Source organism: Solea solea, chromosome 11 (genome assembly GCF_958295425.1).
Source record: "Solea solea chromosome 11, fSolSol10.1, whole genome shotgun sequence".
NCBI classification, from domain to species: Eukaryota; Metazoa; Chordata; class Actinopteri; order Pleuronectiformes; family Soleidae; genus Solea; species Solea solea.
Genome location: NC_081144.1, coordinates 19,905,030 through 19,926,176, shown reverse-complemented (window position 1 = coordinate 19,926,176; position 21,147 = coordinate 19,905,030). Strand labels below are relative to the sequence as shown.

General features: G+C 39.5%; 1 protein-coding gene across 15 annotated transcripts; it reads right to left on the bottom strand.

The window, feature by feature from the left end:
- Positions 1-409: 409 nt before the first annotated feature.
- On the bottom strand, positions 410-20,956 carry ralgapb (Ral GTPase activating protein non-catalytic subunit beta). Of its 15 annotated transcripts, none has more exons than XM_058642662.1 (33): positions 20,798-20,956; positions 19,529-19,749; positions 18,356-18,558; positions 18,080-18,246; positions 17,792-17,978; positions 17,351-17,482; positions 16,668-16,846; positions 15,979-16,047; positions 15,386-15,537; positions 14,637-14,874; positions 14,028-14,063; positions 13,015-13,216; positions 12,277-12,444; positions 12,023-12,137; positions 11,631-11,778; positions 11,457-11,521; positions 11,219-11,363; positions 9,924-10,054; positions 8,420-8,602; positions 8,195-8,343; positions 7,376-7,563; positions 7,130-7,233; positions 6,802-6,957; positions 6,583-6,648; positions 5,899-6,108; positions 5,475-5,633; positions 5,126-5,294; positions 4,878-5,000; positions 4,630-4,766; positions 4,404-4,512; positions 4,120-4,198; positions 3,588-3,736; positions 410-2,820 (listed from the first exon to the last, which is right to left on the bottom strand). In XM_058642662.1, the coding sequence occupies exons 2-33, from the start codon at positions 19,703-19,705 to the stop codon at positions 2,627-2,629; spliced, it is 4,689 nt and encodes a 1,562-aa protein (XP_058498645.1). In that variant the 5' UTR covers positions 19,706-19,749; positions 20,798-20,956; the 3' UTR covers positions 410-2,626. The 15 variants fall into 15 exon arrangements, with proteins under 15 accessions (XP_058498645.1, XP_058498646.1, XP_058498647.1 ...); XM_058642663.1 differs by having other exon boundaries at positions 6,802-6,954; XM_058642664.1 differs by having other exon boundaries at positions 9,924-10,045.
- Between the last annotated feature and the right edge of the window lie 191 nt (positions 20,957-21,147).

Here is a 21,147-nt window from a genome sequence, read left to right as displayed (position 1 = left end):
AAGCTTTTGACTGACTTTGTTTACTTTTCCTCTGCAGACCACAATTAACGCCACAGGCTACTTTCTGCAAGTTAGTGGTGCCAATATTCACATCAGAACAACTGTGTGCAGTTACAGTAGCTGAGATCCAGGGCTTGGGATCAAACTTCAATATTTTTGTGGCATCGACTAATATCGAGTATCTTACTTCATCTCTCTAAAACGAGTTGTCATGCGTTATCAAAGTTTGGTACCCAAGGTGTTAATCTTATCAGCCAGAATGTGTCATTTTGTTTTGTTAAAAGAAATAAAACGTCATTCAAGAATCAGTACTGAAGTCCAGACATCATTATCAATACAGCATTGAAGGTTTTTAATCAATACCCAGCCCTACTGGGATCTAAATCATTGGCAAAGAAAAAGTAAGATGTTAAAAATGAAAAATGTAAATTCCTTTTATTTCTCACAGAAACCCTGTGAACAAAACGTTTTAAAAGATATTAGGAATGGGAGAAATTAAAAGGTCAATAATAGTTTTAATTGATGCATGTTACATTCAATACCCACTGTGATCCTCCCACACATAATTGCATACATACAAAACTTCTCTCACCATTTCAGATGAATGCAACAACTTGTAAATGCCTGACACTATCATATATTTACATATTATCCTCTGCTTCTGTACAAGGCAAATCCTTTAAATATGATCAAACACCAGAGGAGTAACATTAGGATACAATGTATGACTGATTGTATGTAGTTTCTTTGAAGCATATTTAATGTACTTTGTCCTTCCAAAAAAAGGCATGTGCATAAAGCACGGTCATAAAAAGTGAGTCACACATTTAGACATGTTAGATTAAAAACTCGCCAACGTCACCTTCTTCATTCATATTTCACAAGATAAAACTCTTCCTTCAGCAGGGTTTTTTTCCTCTCAAAATGCTGAAAAGTACAAAAAGACATGCTAAGGTAGCCACAGGGAATAGAAAATAAACATTATGTGCTCAGTGCATTAAGACTTTCTAATATAACAAACAAACTAGAGGTGTTTGCCCTGTTCAATCTTTGTGATAAATAAATTCACATTGTTACAGGCAGACAGTGAGAGGGCTTGAACAAAAAGTACAGTGAGTGAAATAGTGAAATTAAAACATTTGTTATGGCAAACATGCTCGTCTCTGTAATCCAAAATTAATATAAATCAAATATTCCATTCCATTTTGAATGGAAAGAATATAGCTATGGCCACATCGCTGTTAGCTGTAGTGATTATTTTGGCCTCTACATCCATCATGGCAGATTTTGTTGGGATGAGCAAGAAACACTTCCTGTGTCACAGTTTTGCTTTGTTATGCCTTCAGAACTGGAGGTCGAAACACTCACTCCCTTCAATGCAATTTTAATGAGACATGTACCCATTGTGGTAGTGGAAGTGTCATTAAAATTACATTGAGAGGGAAAGACAGTCCACTGAAAATGACCCGTCTGCACTTTGATGGAATGTGACCATCGACTACATTTTTGAGACTTTAAAACTAAAACCTCTTTGTTTTCATTTTGTGTTGGCCATGCGGTTATTAAGTGCAAACTCCAGGAGCTCTGTGACTGCTCTCCTTACAAGACAACTATACTATTACTAAGCATTAAGAGTTTACCAGTCAGGGTTTTATCCGGACAGAGAAAAAAAAGAGACATTTTAATTTCCCAGAATTATGAAAACGAGAGTAGTGGATTTAAAATAACAATCTATACCGTGACTCCTTGTAGTGTCAATGATTTAACTGGTTGAATACACATGAACACAAGCACACAGTGCAGAGGCTGTTGTGAGATGAGATGACTTTTAGACTGACACAGAGACAGTGCAGGTACCAAAATGGCATCCACATACAGTAATAGAACACAGGAGTCCTATAAATTACCAAGAAAAAAGAAACCTCAGTGGCCGGATGTGTTTGCATTAGGAAGACTTTAGCAGACATTTGGGTGTAGGTAACTGTTGTAAAATAACATGATGTTTGAATGCTGTCTGCCATTTCTTTGTTCTATCTAGCAACTTGCCTTGAAGCAGCAGCAATCTGTTGTTTTTGTGACACTTGCATGTTGATCTCCTTGGCAAAAGATCCAACCATGAATCTGTTCGATCAAAACAAAAACAGATCTGCTGTTTTGGACACAACTTTGTATTATACCAAACCAATTCACTTGTGTGACAGGGACTAAAGGAACTTTTACATGTTCAGAAAGGCCAACACTGTAACTACTGTATTGCAGTTAAAGATGAGCAGAACCTTTTTTAGCCACAAAACATGAACCTAAATGAGCAGAGACAGTCACTGTTGAACTTCAGCCATTCAAATGTTCCGCAAGTGGCTGCGACACAGAAATGTAGCCTTCCCACCTTGGCATGGTTTTTGACACTTTGCTCTCAGAGTCAAAGGCAGACAGTGTAGATATATGTATTCATATAAATAACAAAATAGTACAGTATAAATATAAAGATTCTGTGAGAGAGACGAGTGTGAGTGTGTGTGTGTGTGTGTGTGTGTGTGTGTGTGTGTGTGTGTGTGTGTATGTCTGTATTTGGGCGTGTGTGTCTCTATTTGCGCGTGTGTGCCAGTGTTAGGACAGGTCAGGGTTATTAGAGGTGAGGCTTTCCCTCCCCCACCTCATGGAAGAGCGAGGTGTAAAACTCCGGCTCCAGCTGCTTGTTGCGGTAACGCTGGACGATCTCAGTGATTTTCTGCTTCCGCCTCACGTGAGGCGGGTTGTACAAGTCACTTTCCAGACGCTTCCGTCGGCACACGTTGATAACTGTTTGACGCACGAGAAAACCTGGGAGAAGGATGCAAACGTGAGCTCATGGTTTGGGGAAAAATAAAACCCCACACAATTTTGGTAGCATCTTTCATCATCATTTCCATTTAAGTCACTGGACCTAAAAAGCATGAAGCATAAATAGCTCTTGAGCTCTCCTATTCAAGAGAAAGCACTGTAATGACAGTAATGTACTGACTTATGCTCATTCACATTTGTAAAAGTATTGTTTTATGTCTTTATGTCTGTTTTATGTCTGAGGGTTAGGGTTACATGTGTTACATGTGGATTCAGTGATGATCCTAACATTTTCAAGAGAGAGCACCAGCAAAAACAATAACAAACTTGTTTAGATTTAAACAAATTAAATCTAGAGTCCTGTTCTATGGCGCCTTGTTGTTACTAAAAAGCTGAGTGAGGTTTGATTTACTGTATGTATCAGCACAAAAGACATACCTACCAAACACTAATGCTTCAAATGGTTTATTTAATGGACCTGCTATACCACTGGCTTTCTCTCTCACTTTAATGGGTCATAGTAAAGGACACTCATGCCTTCTTTGTATTACAAACCATAATGTACAAATCGAAAAAAAATCAAGTTAATGAATGGAGTATATTTCCCATACAAGTCAACACATAAAATGAACACATTATCACACAAGCAATTTATTCAATGGTGCTAATATATAGCTTTCTCTGCAAAGCACTAAGATTTGATGACTGTTCTTCCTGACAACAAAGACAAGGGAGCTAAACTCAGAACAACCCAGGAGATGTCTTACCAAGAGCTCTGCGGCTGACCACCATGCCGTCCACCAGGGGAATCACCATGCCAAATTTGCCCACGGCTCCATGCAGCCGGATCCTGAAGAGTCCCGTCTTCAGAGGATGGATGAAGATCAGAGGAACATCCTTCTCTAGTAACCCTGACCTGCAGCAAAACCGTTGATTTGTTGAATTATAAAGAAAGTAAGTGTCATTTATTTACTGTGAGGATACATAGAATGCGTTACATTCCCCTTAATTTTTTATTGTTTGTTATATTGTAGCCCAATGCTAAGATAAATTGAAAACAATTCCCTTAATAAACAAAACGCAACAACAAAGCAAAAACCACTTGTGCTAAATACAAATAAGTAACACATAAGTAGTTCTTTTCTCTGCTTGCTGTTGCACACTGCACCGCAAATTGTACTTCCTGTTTTACACCCAAAGTGTTTTTCTATGCTACTTTAATGACACATCACAGCATTTACTGGTTTGCTTAGCAGTTGCTTTACTCATACCAGCTGCAAAGTGTGAACTTCTCCATACCTGCAGGAAGTGCTGTTGCTCATGCTAGCCTCCAAGCCTGTGCTGGTTTCCGCCAAGAGATCAGACAACGGGAAGTTCTCTAAAAACAGAAACAATGCACAAACATGCACTTCAACCCATTGTTCATATAGTTAAGAAATTACAATTCATTACAATTCCGTATAGAGCAACTGACTGGAGGAGAAATGTCTATTATGTATAGAGGCAGACAGTATTATTTTACTCTACACTACTAGTCCAAAAACACAGTGCATGGAAGTAGCATGAAGAATATATTCTCCTACCAATATCATCAAAGCGCTCCACCCAGACCACAAACACTTTTGTCTCAGGACCCAGTGCTGGGAAAGACTTTCCAGTTGATGACCTCTTTGTTTTCACCAAAGGACTCAGCTAAAAGAAAAACCACAACACATGGTGCATTTGACATAGCATTATATTTAAAAATTTAAATAATAAACAACACAGTCAGCATACAGGTCGGACACACTCACACAAACCACACTTTACCTTCTTAGCAGACTCCAGGTTTTCTGAATGGTTAGGGAACAGCTCCAGTGTGAGGTTGGGTTGTTTGAGTAAAGCAGGCATGATATCTGTGTTGGTATCTGCCTCCACTGTGGAGTCACTGTGTACCGACGACTCCTCTGTGTAATGACAAACAGCAGACGGCAACTGTCATTTCTTATCCCCCCATTGGTCTTTTTCGTCAAATGCAATATCTAACAAGTTATTGCTCAAGTAGCAAACACACTGACCAGAGTTTTCTGTCAAAGACGGAACAACGAAGGCAATCTCTGTTAGAGCGTCAGCGTAATATAGAACTTTCTTCTCCCCATTGAACACTGAACCTCCTGTGTCTTCAGGAGTGGCTGCTTCCTCTGCAGTAAAAAAAATAGATCACTGATTTACTTACAGCAAACATCCAACATATAGCATAGATTAAAACTGCCATGATGAGTATTTGTCTTCAGATTTAATGCAGGAGACCAGCTCAGCAGTTCACCTGTCTGTTGTATGTCACTGCTGTCCGAGCAAGAGTTGAGGGACCAGCTGGTATCTAGGTGTCCCGTCCACCCTGGGTGACGTCCCACGTCCACAGGCCAGCCCAAGGACAGCAGGAACTCCAAAAAGTGAGGCTGGACGCTGGTCGACGACTCCACATTTCTCAGGATCTGATCACAAAGAACAGGAATGAATGAATTACCTTTCTCTCTTACATGTTATACAAATATTGTCCAGTATGAACTTTTATTTCATCCATTTTTATTCTAGTTTCAATTAAATAAAAAGCCAAATTTGTCAAATGATAAGCTCTATTACTTGGTAGAAAATCTATGTGCGTCAGCCCTCACCTCATGGCTGTTTTTCTGTCCAGCTCTCACATAGAAAATAAAGACGGTGTCAAACGGTCTACAGGGAAGCAGGTCCAGGTAGCTGATGTCATCAAAAAACCCTGGCAAGGATGACTCTAGGCCAATCAGATGCGGAGGTAGACGACTGTTGTTGGGCTCCTATTAATATTACATTAATATATATATAAAGACATTCCATATAAACTGTACCAACAATGAAAATAATACACATGTATAAAAGAATAACATTTAACACATTCCACAAATTGAAAGCATTTTATGTAAAAGTGACTACCACTCGATTCCCCACTATTGAATCACAATACAAAACAACACATTTAATGGAGATCATGTGATATTTGATGTTTTCAGTTCAGTCAAAAAACATTTTTACAGAAAGAAATATCAGACAATTTATGTTGACCTTGAGTGCCTCCAGAGACAGAAAGCCAAAGTGGGAGAGGAAAAGTCGTGCTGTCTGGAACTCCTGCGATGGTGGCGGGGGTTTGCAGTCTGTCTGTGGGTCAGGGAAAGACTTGGACTTCCAGATCTCCTCACTTTGCCGCTCCAACGAAGTCTCATACTCTATCTGCTTGGTCATTAGAATCCGAAGCCGGTCGTGCTGAATTTCCAACTGAACAAAATGAAGATGATAAGACATAGTGTTAAAGTACTGAAGAGGGCTGAAGCCACTGATAACTGTCAGCTGTTTGGATCAATTCAGTTACAACCTACTCAGATCAAGACCCACAGTCCAAATACAGAGGAATCAAGTCCCAAAGCCGATGTAGAGAGTCACTGCTGTGCATCTGTGCTTGTGTTATGACCAACCATTTTTATTTATTTATCTAATCCAATCCAATACAACAGTCATTTTAGAGTCTTTTATTGTTTACATTGTAATTGACCATTAATTTGTGCCAAAAATAACTTTTCCCACTGTGTTTAGTAGTGGTTGGTCTGGATTGCACGATACTCCACGAAACAAAAAAAAACAAAAAAAACACACACACGCACCAATCATCCCAAATTTGTGACCAAACCAGATTATTTGACCCTTTTCTACAAGAGACACCAAAGTGGAATATTTATCTCTGCAACAACTCACGTGTGGGAAATTACTCATCAGTGTATTTGTAGCTCTTGAATCATCCTGCCAGCCCAAAAAACACACCTACGTGTGTACAATAACAAATGATTCATGAATAAACTTCAAGGCTCTATTTTTGCTGAAAACAACAGACAATTTTGTTTAGTTGGTATGTATTATTAGACAAATATAATATAATAAACAAAATCAAGAATAGGATTCAAGCTTTTCTCTTACCTCTTTACTGACAATATCATCCAGGTCAGGAATACTGACATCAGCTTTGACAAGAGGAATCTTATCCACCTCTTCCGGGAAAGGCCTCTGCTTGACGTTGTATTTTATCCCCACATCATTGTTAGGCATTGGACGGCTCTCAGGAACAAACACCTGCTGTGGGAAGAGAGAAGTATGCACATATGAAGTGTCCTCAGTGATACGGATGTGAATTTGCAAGTGTTACAATGCCACAACTCGCAGCATCTCACATGAAAAATATTTTTAGGGCGATAATGGTTTAGCATTGTTTCTTTTGATTATCCCGTTTTGGACAGTGTGATCTCACCCTCTGATTGGCTCGAGCTCCTCTGGGTTGGTGGAAAAGCTGCATGGTCCAGGCATGTCTGCCTGCAGTGCCTCTGATTAAAACTGTCACTGATGGACAGGGGTCTGCAAGGACAGGGTTCTACTGGTTATTTATTTGAATTTGCCAGTGATACGGAACCAAGTAACACCTTTATTACACTTTTTTTTCCCCTTGATATTGCAATAAATCAGTATTACATTAAAGGAAGGATGATAAGATACTCACTCTGTTCATTGCCAAGTGGTTGCTCCAGCATGGCGAGGATTACAGAGTTGTCTAGCACAAAGTAGCGGAAGTTGCTGGCTCCTGTAGCGCTCAGTCTAGCATAGCGAATAAGGGTGTCTTCATTCAGTAGGCTGCAGGTGGAGGCGGGTCCACTGGGAGAAGGGAAGGCCCCCAACACCTGCATGATACTGGGGAACACCACGGGAAGGCAGAGACATAAATATAATGAAACTGGGTCAATGGATGCATGTTTCACTTTATAATATCCACTAGCATTGAGGCTTTGCAGAAAAAGAGGGGAAACTATGTTACTAGTGAAAGAATAACACATTGCGTACACTATCTTAAAACAAACAATTTTATTCTTAATAAGATTATATTGTTGAGGAAAACTGAAAGCAACTGAAAGCAACTGAAAGCAACTCAACGGTTAAAAACAATACTGCATTTTGTCTTTGCGAACCACTGATGTTTGTGTTAATTTGTAATGTATAAATAGAGAGAAGAAGTGAAATCCAACCACATGGTTAGGGTTAAGTATTTGGAGATGTGCCTTAATACCAGATCTGACCTGATGCACATGAAGTTGTCTACTTGTGATCAGATTACTCAAGATGCATGAATGCCAGTTTTGAACAGAAGCCAGTGTCACTGCAGTCTTGATGTCAATAGATCACCATACATAAGAGGTGGAATGTCACAGTTAAGTCCTACTTTTTTGTTTACCGTTCTTTTAATTTAAGCTTTAAAAACAAACATCAAGTAACTATATCAACTAACTACAACCCTGATGCACTTTGAATAAAATTCGACTCTCACCAGGACAGAGTGGCCTCAGCAGCGTCCTTCACTCTCATTGAAGCTGGATTGTGCTCCTTTTCTCCTTTATGTCGAATTTCCTGCTCCTGTCGGGACTTGCTACCAGAGATTCCCAGCTCTACAATTTCTAACACCTCTACCAGACAGTCCTGATAAAAAAGACAACGGTTTAGTTTAACAGAACACTCACAAAGCACCATAATTCTCAGTGCTCTAGTGTCTTACCTTCTCATCCAGCATGTCAGGGTGTTCTGTGAGCCACACACACAGGAATTGGAAGGCAGCTACTATCATAGAGTGGAGGTCTCGGGATTGAAGAGGAGCAGGCCGGCTACACTGGTACACAATGTACCTACATATAGAGCTGACGGCACGTTTACGGTCTGCTGAGTCTACTCCCACCTTTACCTGGTTTGGACATAAAAATAAAAATGAGCAATTAAGATTCATCATTAAATGCCACTGGGAAACATTTTAGTCAGATTTGTTGCAATAGATCAACAGGTTATGATACATTTGATTTGCTGTTGTGGAAGTCAACAACAAAATTAAAAAAGTGCATTTATAATGTATGGCCTTGTTGGAGTGAGTGATTATGAAAATTTAAATGTATACTGGACAGTATGTTGCTAAAAAAAAAAAAAGAGTCACATAAAACTTTTCGTCTCTCTTCCAACCACAAACCTACAAATATCAAATTCTATAAGCTGATAAAACATAAACTCATCAACCCAAAAAATGTACCAGCCTGTATTTCTTTCTTTGTCACCTATTTATCTGTGTACCGGCTTCTTTTATTATTTTATTTATCGAGGACTGTGGATCATGCTCTGATCCCCCAGGCCAACTTGACACCAACTCTAGTCCCACTGAAGATATACATGCATTAGTAGTTTGACTTCATATCGCATTATCTGGGTTTTAGTCTGACTTTGTGAAATTGGATTAAGTACAATATCAGTCAGACTAACATGTTCACATGTATATTAAAAGTCCCATTTTAGATGGAACATGATAATTTGGTTTTTACCAATGTCATGTAAACATACTGACTGATGTACAAAGAGCCACACAATCTCACAAAACACAGAGTGGCCATAGGGGAGTAGGGAGGACTAAGGTTGTGCTTCACCTGCGTTCATGCAAAATCATGAATGCAGGAGCGTCTTCCCACAGGGTTGTAAGGAGGTGTGGGTTCATATATTCAATGCTTTGATCTCTCCAACACCCACACTCTATAGTTCATTCAACCACTACTGGATTATTTATCTCTCTGTGAAGGACACACCTAAGGCAACTCCCTGGTGATGAGTTTTGAAAAATATTGATGAAGAAGTTTACATCAACTAGCCAAGATCAAGTTTCCCTTTAACCCTCCATGTGGTTTATTTCAGGTCATAATTTTCTGTGAGGCTTTTGTGGTTTTAGCAAAACAGGCTATGTTAAGGTTACCAGCCTCACTGTTCAAATCATATTAAAATCTGATTAATTACAGATCAGATTTGATGGTTCACATTCATATCTAAATGATATTCATGTCACATGGTCTCAATGTGGCCAGAAATTCACAGTGGCAATACAAGCGGTGTAGTTGGGTGAGATTTGAGGCTTGACATGGATAATATGGGTCAACTGTAAGATATACTGTACATTAAATATCCTCACAGTGGCCTGATCCAGTAGCAAAAGTGCAGATTGTTAAAGTGAGTCTCTGTGGTGCTAACTTTACCTTCGCTAGGCCAGCCAGCAGCTCCAGAGCAGCCAGTGAAATGCTCATGTCTTGCTTCCACTGAGAGTTGAGCCTCTGAGTGACCAGGTGGATGCTGCGCACCAACAGGCCTGCCGCCGTATCTGGAAGAGCTAGACCATATAACACCCCGAAATACCAAACACCGCAAAGAATAGAGCAAAGCAGAATTCAGGCAACAATGCTTAAGTAGATGACACAACAGGGAAAAAAAAGTACTAGGTTCCCAATTAGTAGAGAACATTTGGTACTTAATTTCCGAAACATGCATTAGTAATGAGTTGGAATTCAAAACAGCACCCCAAGATGAGCAAAAGTTGGGAACTAGGTGAAAATACATTAAGTATATAAATCATTAACTGTTGAGGAGCAGGGCTGAACAATGTAAACATTTAAATTCAAGAATTTGACTTTGAAAGAACATTTTATGTGTTTGAGAAAATGACTCAACACTAACCAATTAAATATAGCAAAATTATTCTGGTTAATTTGAATTGGGTACTTAACAGAAATAGTCTTCTGTCTCCTGGCCAAAGTACAATCGGATTTTAGCCACATATCACAATGTACTGTAACTATTTACTGTACAGATGTTCTAAGATTATTTCTATTTCCTTTTCAACAGCTGAACTTTGTGTATTGCCTGATTCGGAGTATTGATTTGATACCAGTGCATTTAAAAAAGAAACTGTAACAGCTAGCATTACAGCGCAACTAATTATTGATATGCATTTTTTTTCTTGTTAAAACTAATATACTTCAAATACATGGTATTGGATTTTGCATTGACTGATGCAGGTGCACTTTAACACTGGTATAATACTGATACCAAATCCCTTGGATAAAGATACCTAACCCAGCAGAGCCCTGCAGAAAGCCACCCATGAGCAGCACAATGCTTACTGGAGACAACATTGAAATTAATTCAAAAATAAATATACTAATATGTACTGATGCTCAGCCCTCAACAGAAAGTTCCAAACTTGTAAATATTTCTGATTCAGCAACATTATCACCACAAATTGATTAGAGGAAAAGTTATGGCACTGCAAACAGTATGTCTCAATGCAAGAGTGTTGTTTAACAGCACAGCATCACAGCAACAAATAAGTCCATGTCACTTACAAATACATTTTGCCCAACGCTTTGTAACCCTGCATATCACTTTAACCTTGTTAGCTATAAAGAACAGATCAGTTTTGTTATGTTTTACACTGACCAGCAAGCAAATTCACCAAGCACAAGAATATTTGTGTATAATAGTGACTGTGTCTTACCGTAGTCTCGTAGCAGGGCCTGGGCAGGGCGCTCAGAGTCTGGGCTTGTCGCCTCAGTGCTGCCTCCACTGGTAAAACTAATGCCACTATTGGTGCGACTGTGACTCTGACTCCTCAATGTGATGTGGCTTCCGTCTATACTTCCCTGTGACAACAGAAAAACACAGCAGTCTTGAAGTCTGCTCGGCCATGCAGTTAATTATTTAGCAGGAGGAAACGGCAGTGATCTCAGCCTTACTGTTTCAGTCTGTGCACCAATGGACTCCAACAGTGCTGAGTCTTGAACAATATTGAGCATTGCACCTGGGAAGGAGAAAAGATTAACTTGACAAAAAAACAATATATAGACTTTGGTATTACGAAGAGGCAGAAAATACATAAACTATGTGGATATAAAGCAGAAATTAGATACCCAGGATGAGCTGTGTGTTAGTGGGGTCAGTCTCAGTCTGCAGTGCTCCTATTAGGACATTGACAAGACGTAGCCGTAGGGACAGGAAAGACACAGGCTGGTCATGAGGCCATCCATCCTCCTCATTGAACTTTCCCTCCAACAGAACCTAAAGCACATAAAGCCATTGGAGTCAACGACCTAGTTTAGCTCAACGCTTGACAAATTCTTCTGGGGCTTTCTGTACTGTGAAGTGAACATCTAAAAAGCATTTTTGTTAAATATTTAAGAATGCTCTGAATCCTCATGATTCAAAATCAGCTAAATCCTACAATACACAGTAGACAGGAAATAAATGAAATGATAAAGATACTATATTACCACTAATAGAAGACAGATTAATAAAATGTTACCTCTGATTTGATGTTGCCAAAGTGATGTGGTAATGGCAACATGGCAAGTAGGATGTTGATGGAGGCTCTCCTCAGGTCAGTAGGATTTACATATATCTTGAATTTAGATAACTCCCTAAAATGTAAAACAAATGTTAAGACGAACTAAAAAATAGCCACCTTTTGTATTCCTAGTCTCTGGCAAAATAATATCTGATAAAAAAAAAATTGTATTTGACTGATACAAAAATTGTCTAAGACATGATTCCTCTAACCTGTCTGGTACAATGGTCTCCAAGGCAGCTATGAAATAGGGCACAACCACATTGATGCCCTTCAGGTCAGTACAGAAGAGAGAGGAAGAGTTGAGAATGATAGAAGCCAGAACTGGTCTACAGATGAAATCTGAGATCTGGAGACCCTGAATCAACACCATGTAGAACCTTCCGAGAAAGACAAGAAGAGTAGCAATATATTAGGCATCAAACTTATAATACATTCTACCTTAGAGTTTAAATCACAGGTTGTGTCCACACAGCCAACATTACTATTGAGAACCAAGCACATTTATTTGCATCATAAAATCATCAAGAATCATTTTTTATCTCCTCAGCATATTTATATTACTTAGACATAAAAACTTGAGTAAAGGGTGCCCCTTAAATAAAATGGTGGCGATGACACAAAATCTAAATTAAAGTGATAACTTCCATGTCAATTTTTGAAATGGTAGGGCAACCGTGGGTCAGTGGTAAAGCGGGTCATATTCCAACCAGAAGTTTGGTGTTGGATCCCTGTCTCCACTAGTGTACATGCAGTGTGAAATTAAAATTTGGCATAACAGACAGAATGTTGAATGGTTGTTTGTCTCTATGTGTTGGCCCTGCGATGGACTGGCAATCTGTCCGGGGTGTACACTGCCTTTCACCCTATGTCAGCTGGGATTGTGGAGGATAAAGCAGTAAACAAATGAATGAATGGATGACAGGATGTTTAAATGGTTACTATGTTACCTGGACAGGTAAACAGGTAGAATCTCTTCGCCAGTTTTCTTGCTACAGAAGATGCGGCAGAGTGTCCCACAGGCCTCGGCACGTCCTGCCTCGTAGCTCTCTGGGAACTCATTGGTGTCAAACATGGGATTAGACACCATGGAATCATTGGACATTTGAGAACCTTTCCGTCTCAGCTCCAGATTTACTTGAGTGGCTATCGCTGTAGAGAGTGGGAAGAGACAGAGAATGAAAGGACACTAAACTGTCATGTTGTCATTAGTGTTCATGCAAGTATGAGAGACAGGCAAACACAGATGTGTCAGCTATATACATATATATACAACCAAAAGTAAAAAAAAAAAAAACTAACAAAAATACAAAGGCACCACAAAGCAGACATTTTATCACAAAATGAAAAAACTATGACCTCATTGACTGCAAACACACACATTTAAATGCATTCTGACACAAAGACTTTGCTATAAGTTCTACCTGTTACTAGCACAAAGCATGGTCAATTGTAGTGCCTTTGTAAAAAAAAAAAGGTGTCAGTCATTCACTGCTGCAAGACCACAAAGCAAAATCCCTGTGTCAGCTCCCTGCAATTATATGACACATTCACTTCATGCATTGAGGCACAAAACCATTGAAATTTAAAACTTAAGTGAACTGTCAATACAAAAGGAAATGACAACAAACAAAAATTTGACACTGAACTGAAGGGGGGGGACTGAAACTCAACAATTAGGATTAGTGTGATCCAAAGAAAAGAAAATGAGAATTTAAAAAGGGGTGGCATCACAAACTGGCAACGGTATGATTGAGACATGTGGTCAGCTGGTGAAGCCCATTCCATCACCTCTGGAGAAACACTGAGAGAACGCTGGTAAACTTGTTTATATGACAACGAGTGGGGACAGAAAACAATGGTGACAATGGCGATGACCATGAGGAACTTAAGTAAAAAAGCAGGACAATTTGTCAAGAAAACGCAAATCAAGGGAGGAAAGAAAGCTGCCATTCCTACTTACAAGATTTATAAGAAAGGAGAATTTGGATAAAAGAGGCTGCAAGATAACAGAAATAGTGGAGAGACACAAAATCAAAGCAGATCCAATAGTGTAGGATCGATTCATATCAGGCATGAATTACGTTTATTCTCCTCAATACATGACCTTTGACAAATTACAACTCTGTAACATTAATCAGACATGGTAGACACGTGCAGGACACTACACCAAAAAGTGAAAAATACATGGGAGAGCCAATGGTATGCCAATTTTCTCAAATACTAAGGAGTTCATGTGCTAATATTAAATCATCTAGAAGTCTTCAATTAATAGTTACATATGCAATTTAAGCCATGTTCAAATAGTTGGTAGATGTAAATGAATTAGATGATGGAAATTTCATACCAGGCCACTTCTAACCAAGCCCTCCACACACAGAAAAGCACAAAGAGGTTTCAGAGGAAATGGTGAAAAAACGAAAGTATATCCCAATGACGTACAATAAAAAAACAACACAAACAGCAAAAACACACATCACTCCACAAAAACACATATAGATATGAACAGCAACGAAACACCCACCTGACCATGCATTAATGGAAACGCTACAGCCATTGTATTACTTCTTACCAGTCATGCTAGGGTCTCGGCTGAGGCCACTGTGGAGCTTACAGTGCACCAGAGCAGCATCGAAAAGCCACTGGCCGAACAGATTGAGGATGCTGTTGACTTTCGGCCGTGCCGGGGCTGGCAGAGGCCGAGACTCCCAGCTGCTCTGATTGGGGCTGGAAAGCAGCGTTGGGGAGGAAGAAGTTTGCTGCTGCTGCTGTTGCTGCTGGGATGCTTTGGTTGGTTGACTACCACTGCCCTGAGAATGGGAAGAAGAGACTGGAGTATCAACAACAGGAGCAGTAAAACCAAGGTTATATCCATACTATACTATTCTTGTATATAAAAAAACAAAAAACATAGAAGTTAAAAATGCTGCTGGCTATGTTTTCATTTGAAAACTCCAGGGCTCCCTTTTAATATAGAGGGGCAAAAATGACCTTTTGAAACGATGGCGCAGTTACCCTATTTCAGTTGTGACTTGACTATCAGCTGTAAACAAAAAGCTGTTTCTTACTTCTCGTCACCTTTACACATTCTTATTTCTCAACATTATTGTAGTAGTGCTTTCTAAAACTAAGCAAACAACTACCAAGGAGAAAATCTATTTTGTTTTTTTTTTTTTACCTGAAAATGACGTTTTAAATGAAAAAGTAGCATGGATGTAGCCCAACTAATCACACACAAAAGGTGAGTTAAAAAAAAATCTTCAAGAGCAAATAATAAACAATTTAAATAAATAACTATTGGCTATGGTTTGATTGACTTACAGTTGAACTCTTGCTTGTGGTTTTAGTGACCACTGTGTGTCGCTGCTTGCGGCTGTGAGGAGGCGTGGTGTTGGTGATGGAGGGGGGCGGAGACATGCTCATTCTGTTGACTGGAGTGGGCGGGGCACTGTCAGCTCTGGGACGCGATATACCTGTTGACAAATGTATAAAATGAGCTGTGGACTCAAGTTTGTGATTTCCCCTCAGAGGGGGGGAGGAGAGTTTATTAAGGTGGGGATTTCTGATTAGTTTCATTAAATTTCCCATTGGCCAGACTCCGCTTTGAGTAAATGTGATCATTTTTCAATTTCTTATGTTATGATAGCAAGAAAATTAAGTGACCTCAGAGTTTGTGAGATGACCACTGACAATATTCATTCATAGTCATGCATTAAAAAGAAATCAGCAGCAATGGATCTGACCTGATTGACTTTCATGCCTGTGAGAGACACTGTTGATCTTGAAGTTTAGTCAGAATGTTTGGGATGGCATTTTTGCTACAGCAAAACTAAACCCAGTTAATATCATCACCACCAATAAATTGACCATTATATGCCCATCTCATTAAATGACGTGTCAGCTGATGTTTGTACCATGAGAGAGCAGCACAGGGCAAAAAGAGAACACCCTCTCCCGTACATCTCTCTTTGCAATAGAGACACCTACAGTGTAAAGAGAAAAATACACACTGATACATATCTAGTTAAATGTTTAAAACAGTTATCGGTGACTGACATCCTCCATTTTGCTTAATCTCAGAAGAAATGCTGGCATGAAAGGAGACAGACCCTTGATTATGTGGAAAACAGTCCTGATCTGATGTAGTATTTGCTAAGCTAACAGAGGTGCATAATCACAGTTTTATTTTGCTTGTTTTTTTTTTAAATGGTGAGACTGGCTCTGATCCAATACTTGAACCCGGGACTGGGACATCCCTAAAGAAGACCATAACCTTGCTCTCATTACAAATTTTAGAACAGTTTAGATTTCTACCACCATTCTTCAAATTACTTTGATGCAAAAGTGTGTTTTGTTTCTATTATTTCCAGCAGCTATTGGTATCCTTTAATCGACTCAAATCTAAAATGAACTTAAAGCATGTTAATACATCCTGATTTCATTATTTTTCAAAGAACATGTAATGGAGGACAAGCTGTGCCACTAATTATCAATATCCCACAGAACAATAATTTCTTCTGACATGTATGAACATCAGCAGTCAACAAGAATAGTGTTAAAGTTAAAAAAACAAATCATGGTATTTAATTCACGTCCCTCTTACCCAAGAAGGCATCTACGAGGCAGCTAACACCCCTCATTGCCCTGAAGAAGATCTGTGGTAGTTGTTTCAAACATGGATGCAGTACCACTTCATGAGGGATACCACTGGAGTTAAGAAACTGTTCCTGAAACTTTGGAGTGGTGCTCACTATTGCAGGGTTGCTCAGGTCCACTGGGTTACTGAAAAAAAAAAACCCACCAAACTCATGCATTAAACAGACAAGTTACAAAGAGACTACAAAAGGTTTTTTTTGATATATTTACAACTGATAATGTCATGGCTTGTATATAACCAGCTCTATGTCTACATCTGTCACTGGGATTATATTGTGATGATTTTGACTTTTTGAAAAAGTGAAATGGTCTATAAATAGAAATTAGTTTGGTCTTTGCCAACAGTGCTCCCATGATACTAACATGACGTGGAGCAGAATAACATCAATAAATAGGTAGAAAGCTGAATGGTGAGGGTGAATATTTTATGTTTTGATAAACAGGAAGTAAGATACATAGAGAAAGGACACATTGTCATGTCACGTGTCATGCGATGCTTTAGTTCCACTATGCGCTCTCTTGGTTACATTATGAACAATGAAACCATATGTACCAGTTAGTGTGATGAGGAAGAAACATATCTTTTAAAAGGTTTGACAGCAGATAATGAAATACTAAATATGTATCCACCTAAGCATGTGGAGAAAGCGATACCAGGTCTGTGCCACACAATCACTGTCCATCTCCAAAGGAATCAGGGTGGCATCCTCATCAGGAACTTTAAAGGGTGGGAAAGATGGTCCATGGGTGAAGCGCAGAAGCCTACATTTGAGAAAACAGACCAAAACAGATTGTCTCACTAAGTAGAAAACACAAAACCTGTGAGACTGAACAAAAAAGGGGGACATTTTGTTTTAGTTTTTCCTATTGTCATTTTAACAACAGAGCCTTTGGATGCTTCTCGTGAGTTCAAAATGAGGTTTCTTTCTCTCCTCATTGATGACAAGCCACATGGCTTAACCAGAAACGTTTGAATAGTGCAACCGTGAACACTAAATTCTCAGAAACAAACTGTATTAAACCTTTTTCAGTACCAAGTCCAAAAGCACATGAAGTTGATGGCTTTCTCACCTGGAGGTCAGGGCACAGGCCACTCTGCTCCACTGCTCTACAACAGGTGGGTGGTGTCTCCAGTTGGCCAGCATCTCTCTTGCTGTCTTCCAATAAGGTGGTGTGGGAAAACAGCGAGCACATGCCAGCAGCCACACTTCAAACAGTACTGCCATCAATTTTTCTGCCAGTTTTTCTGCCACCCCGACTGAAGTAAGGGAAAATGACAAGGGATAATTGTTCGTAATTATCAATAATAGCTAAGTAAATACATAGCGAGCAGATTAAGCAGTAGACAGAGGGTTTTACCTCCAACTGTGGGTGGGGCAAGCAACGTGTCATTAATACGAAGCAGGAAGAGAAGCAGCACCTCCCAGGTTTCCCGGTCCATGGAAATAGACTCTCGAGCCAGTTTCTGGACTGCAGTTAGAACCTGCTGGCAAAGTCTGATATGGTTTGGACTATGCTGCTCAGGTCTGCGAATAAGTGTGGAAATAAGAAGAAATCAGAGAAGGAAAAAAAATGTACATTTAAATTTTAAAATTGCAGTTAATGAGAGTTCAACTGTGAACATTTCTTACGTACCTTGGTACAAACACGTTGTAAAGATGTTTGAGTATGGTTTGAATGTACATATTGGGCTCCTTAACCACAGGTTGCGGCATGGAGTCTCTGGGTGACACCAGAGCCATCATCCAGTCTGTATACACATCTACACACAGCTTGACAGTGTCCCCCTCTAGGGGGAGAGTGAGGCCATAACACAGCACTTCCATGGTCCACTTCACCTATGAACCAAAATAGTGTCATTTATTTTATTTAATGATACAATTTCTGTGGTAATAATTATTTATGTGGCACTATGTAGAATACTTCAGTGGAATCCTCCACCCGGAAGAATGTCATCTCTAAGCAAAGTATTCTCAACAGGGACATATCCTGCATTATCAGTCATTCTGTTGACATAACGCCAGTCTGCTCTGTGTCAAGGGAGTTCATTATACCTAACTAGTGCGCCATTAAGCATGGCCAAGGACTGGTGTAAGAAGATGATGGTCATAACAACACCACTTCTTTCAGCCACATATTTCTGGACCAGATATTCAAAAGTAAATGTCACATTTAAAAAATTAATGATTCAGAGGAGAAAAAACAGGATATCTATTGTCCAGATCTTTGTTTAAGCTTTAAGTAACTCTATATTGAAAGCCTTTTAGGATCAATTTTTTATTGTAATTCTTATGAATAGAAGGGATGAAAGTGGTGATCACAGGGATTGTTTGGTAATGTTTTTCACACACTGGAATGGTATTTCTATGAAATATGACATAAAGAAGGAAGAAGCTCAAATCATATTTTCATCTGTACTGATTTCATGCAAGGCTTCTCTGGAATGTAATTGACAGAAATCCATTAAAGCAATGGAGAAACTTCAGCCCTGGGATCACTTGTGGCTGGACAGTTTATCTGAGCTTTATCCTCAGCAAGACTGAAAACTGCAGTATTTTAGATGCACCTGAGAAATATTGCTGGAATATGTTGAACTCAACACAAACATGCTGTCACACCATTAAATGAAATTCAAGGCTTGCTGTGAGCTTGGTGGTTCTCTTGCTCACAAAGAGTCCAGTATTTTATCAGAGCAGAAGAGAGCTTTTGACAGCTAAGGTACACAGAACATACAAACAAAAGGATCAGATGCTGATCTAGCTTTTTCATCCAATCCATCCAAAAAAAAAAAAACCTTCTCCTTCTCACCTCCTTGTCTGTCTTGAGGATATTCTCTGTGGCAACAGGGCTCACAGCAGTACCAAGAGGCTTGACCACTGCATTTGCTACCTCTGTGCCCACACTGGTGGGATAGGTGTGCAGGACACTGAGGTGGCCCTGGTCACTCTGCACCACCAGCTGCAGTGAGCGCCACTCGGAGTACATGCTGCCGATGACTACTGCGCTTTACTCACACCTCCTGCCTCCACCTGCCGGCACACAAATCCAGTCAAATTAATGTGGCAAGTTGAGAAAAAACTATGTATGGACTTATTGCTAAATATCCTAAATTATAGCTGTAGTGGTTTTGTCCTATTGTGAGGATAACTTTCTCAAAGTTGTGTCCTTACGATTGATACATTTTAAAGATTTGTATGAGTGTGTATAAAAGAACATGCATATAATGGATTTTTGGGTTCATGAATCATACATACTGTGTATTTCTTGGAACTGGCTGGTTTAGAAAGATATCTCAATGAGACCAACGGAATTGTGCTTAAAGTTTAGCAGTTTGGAGTCATGTTGATACATACAAGTGTTTAGAACACCTCCTTTTTTCAGTGTATAAAAATGGGAGAAACTACAATGTACATTAAATGAGTTGTAACTTGGTGCACCACAAGCAAAGGAAAACGAAACACACATGCAACATATAATAAATAAACCCTGTAAAAATAGTCTGGATACATAGTTTGACAGTAAACAGCACAGTCCTGGTTGTTTGTGTTAATGACGTCCTTTACTTCAAGAGATGACAAAAAGTATCAGGGGAAACAGCATCGTATTGTCTTTTTTAAACATAAGTGGACATTTGTGTCACAAAATGGACAAGGGAATGCAGCATTCCACCATTTATATCCGAAACATCTGGTCAGCAACAAGCAGAGGAGTCAACCAGGAAACGGTTCTGAAAATGATTAGCTTGCTAATGTGAGATAGCATTGACATCAAAACACCCTGCTCATATAGCATATGATATTGGCTGAAGTTGGCTACTGTCTAATGTGTGTGTTACAAAACCGTCTCTCTGTTAACGACAAAGAGCTGTCGTCCAGAAAAACCAGCGGTTCTGCGCGCTAACTTATCAGATATCCATAGCCTACGTTGTAGTTGATCCGACGCTGCTCGTTAGCTTAGCTAATGTTTGCTGCGCTAGCCCGTTCGTTGACATTAGCTGTCATTTTTGCTAGCTGCATAACTTCGGAAAGCCGCTTCCGTTTGCTCGAAAGACAAGTAGCCAGCGGGGTTTCCATTTACCTGCACCAACTGGAAATCTTGTCATAACAAGCCTCTGAAACTCGCAGTTGGCGCTTTCTTCTGTGTATCCTGGTCTAGACTATAATAGCCTCCATCTTCGCAATGTCAAGGATTGGATATTGCAGCCTGACGAGCTAACGGGAAACAAGCTCCGTAGATTAACGCCCCCTACTGTTTGGCACAGCAATTGCAATGGTGGTGCCTTCAGGTGCTCCTGGTGAACGCAAAGAAAATAACATGGTTATCACAAATTATGTATTGGTGTCTGTCGTGTTTTTATGTTGTTGTTGTTGTTGGGAATCTATCCAAAATACTTTGATTAATATGTTTTCGTTTCCATTGTTCCCACT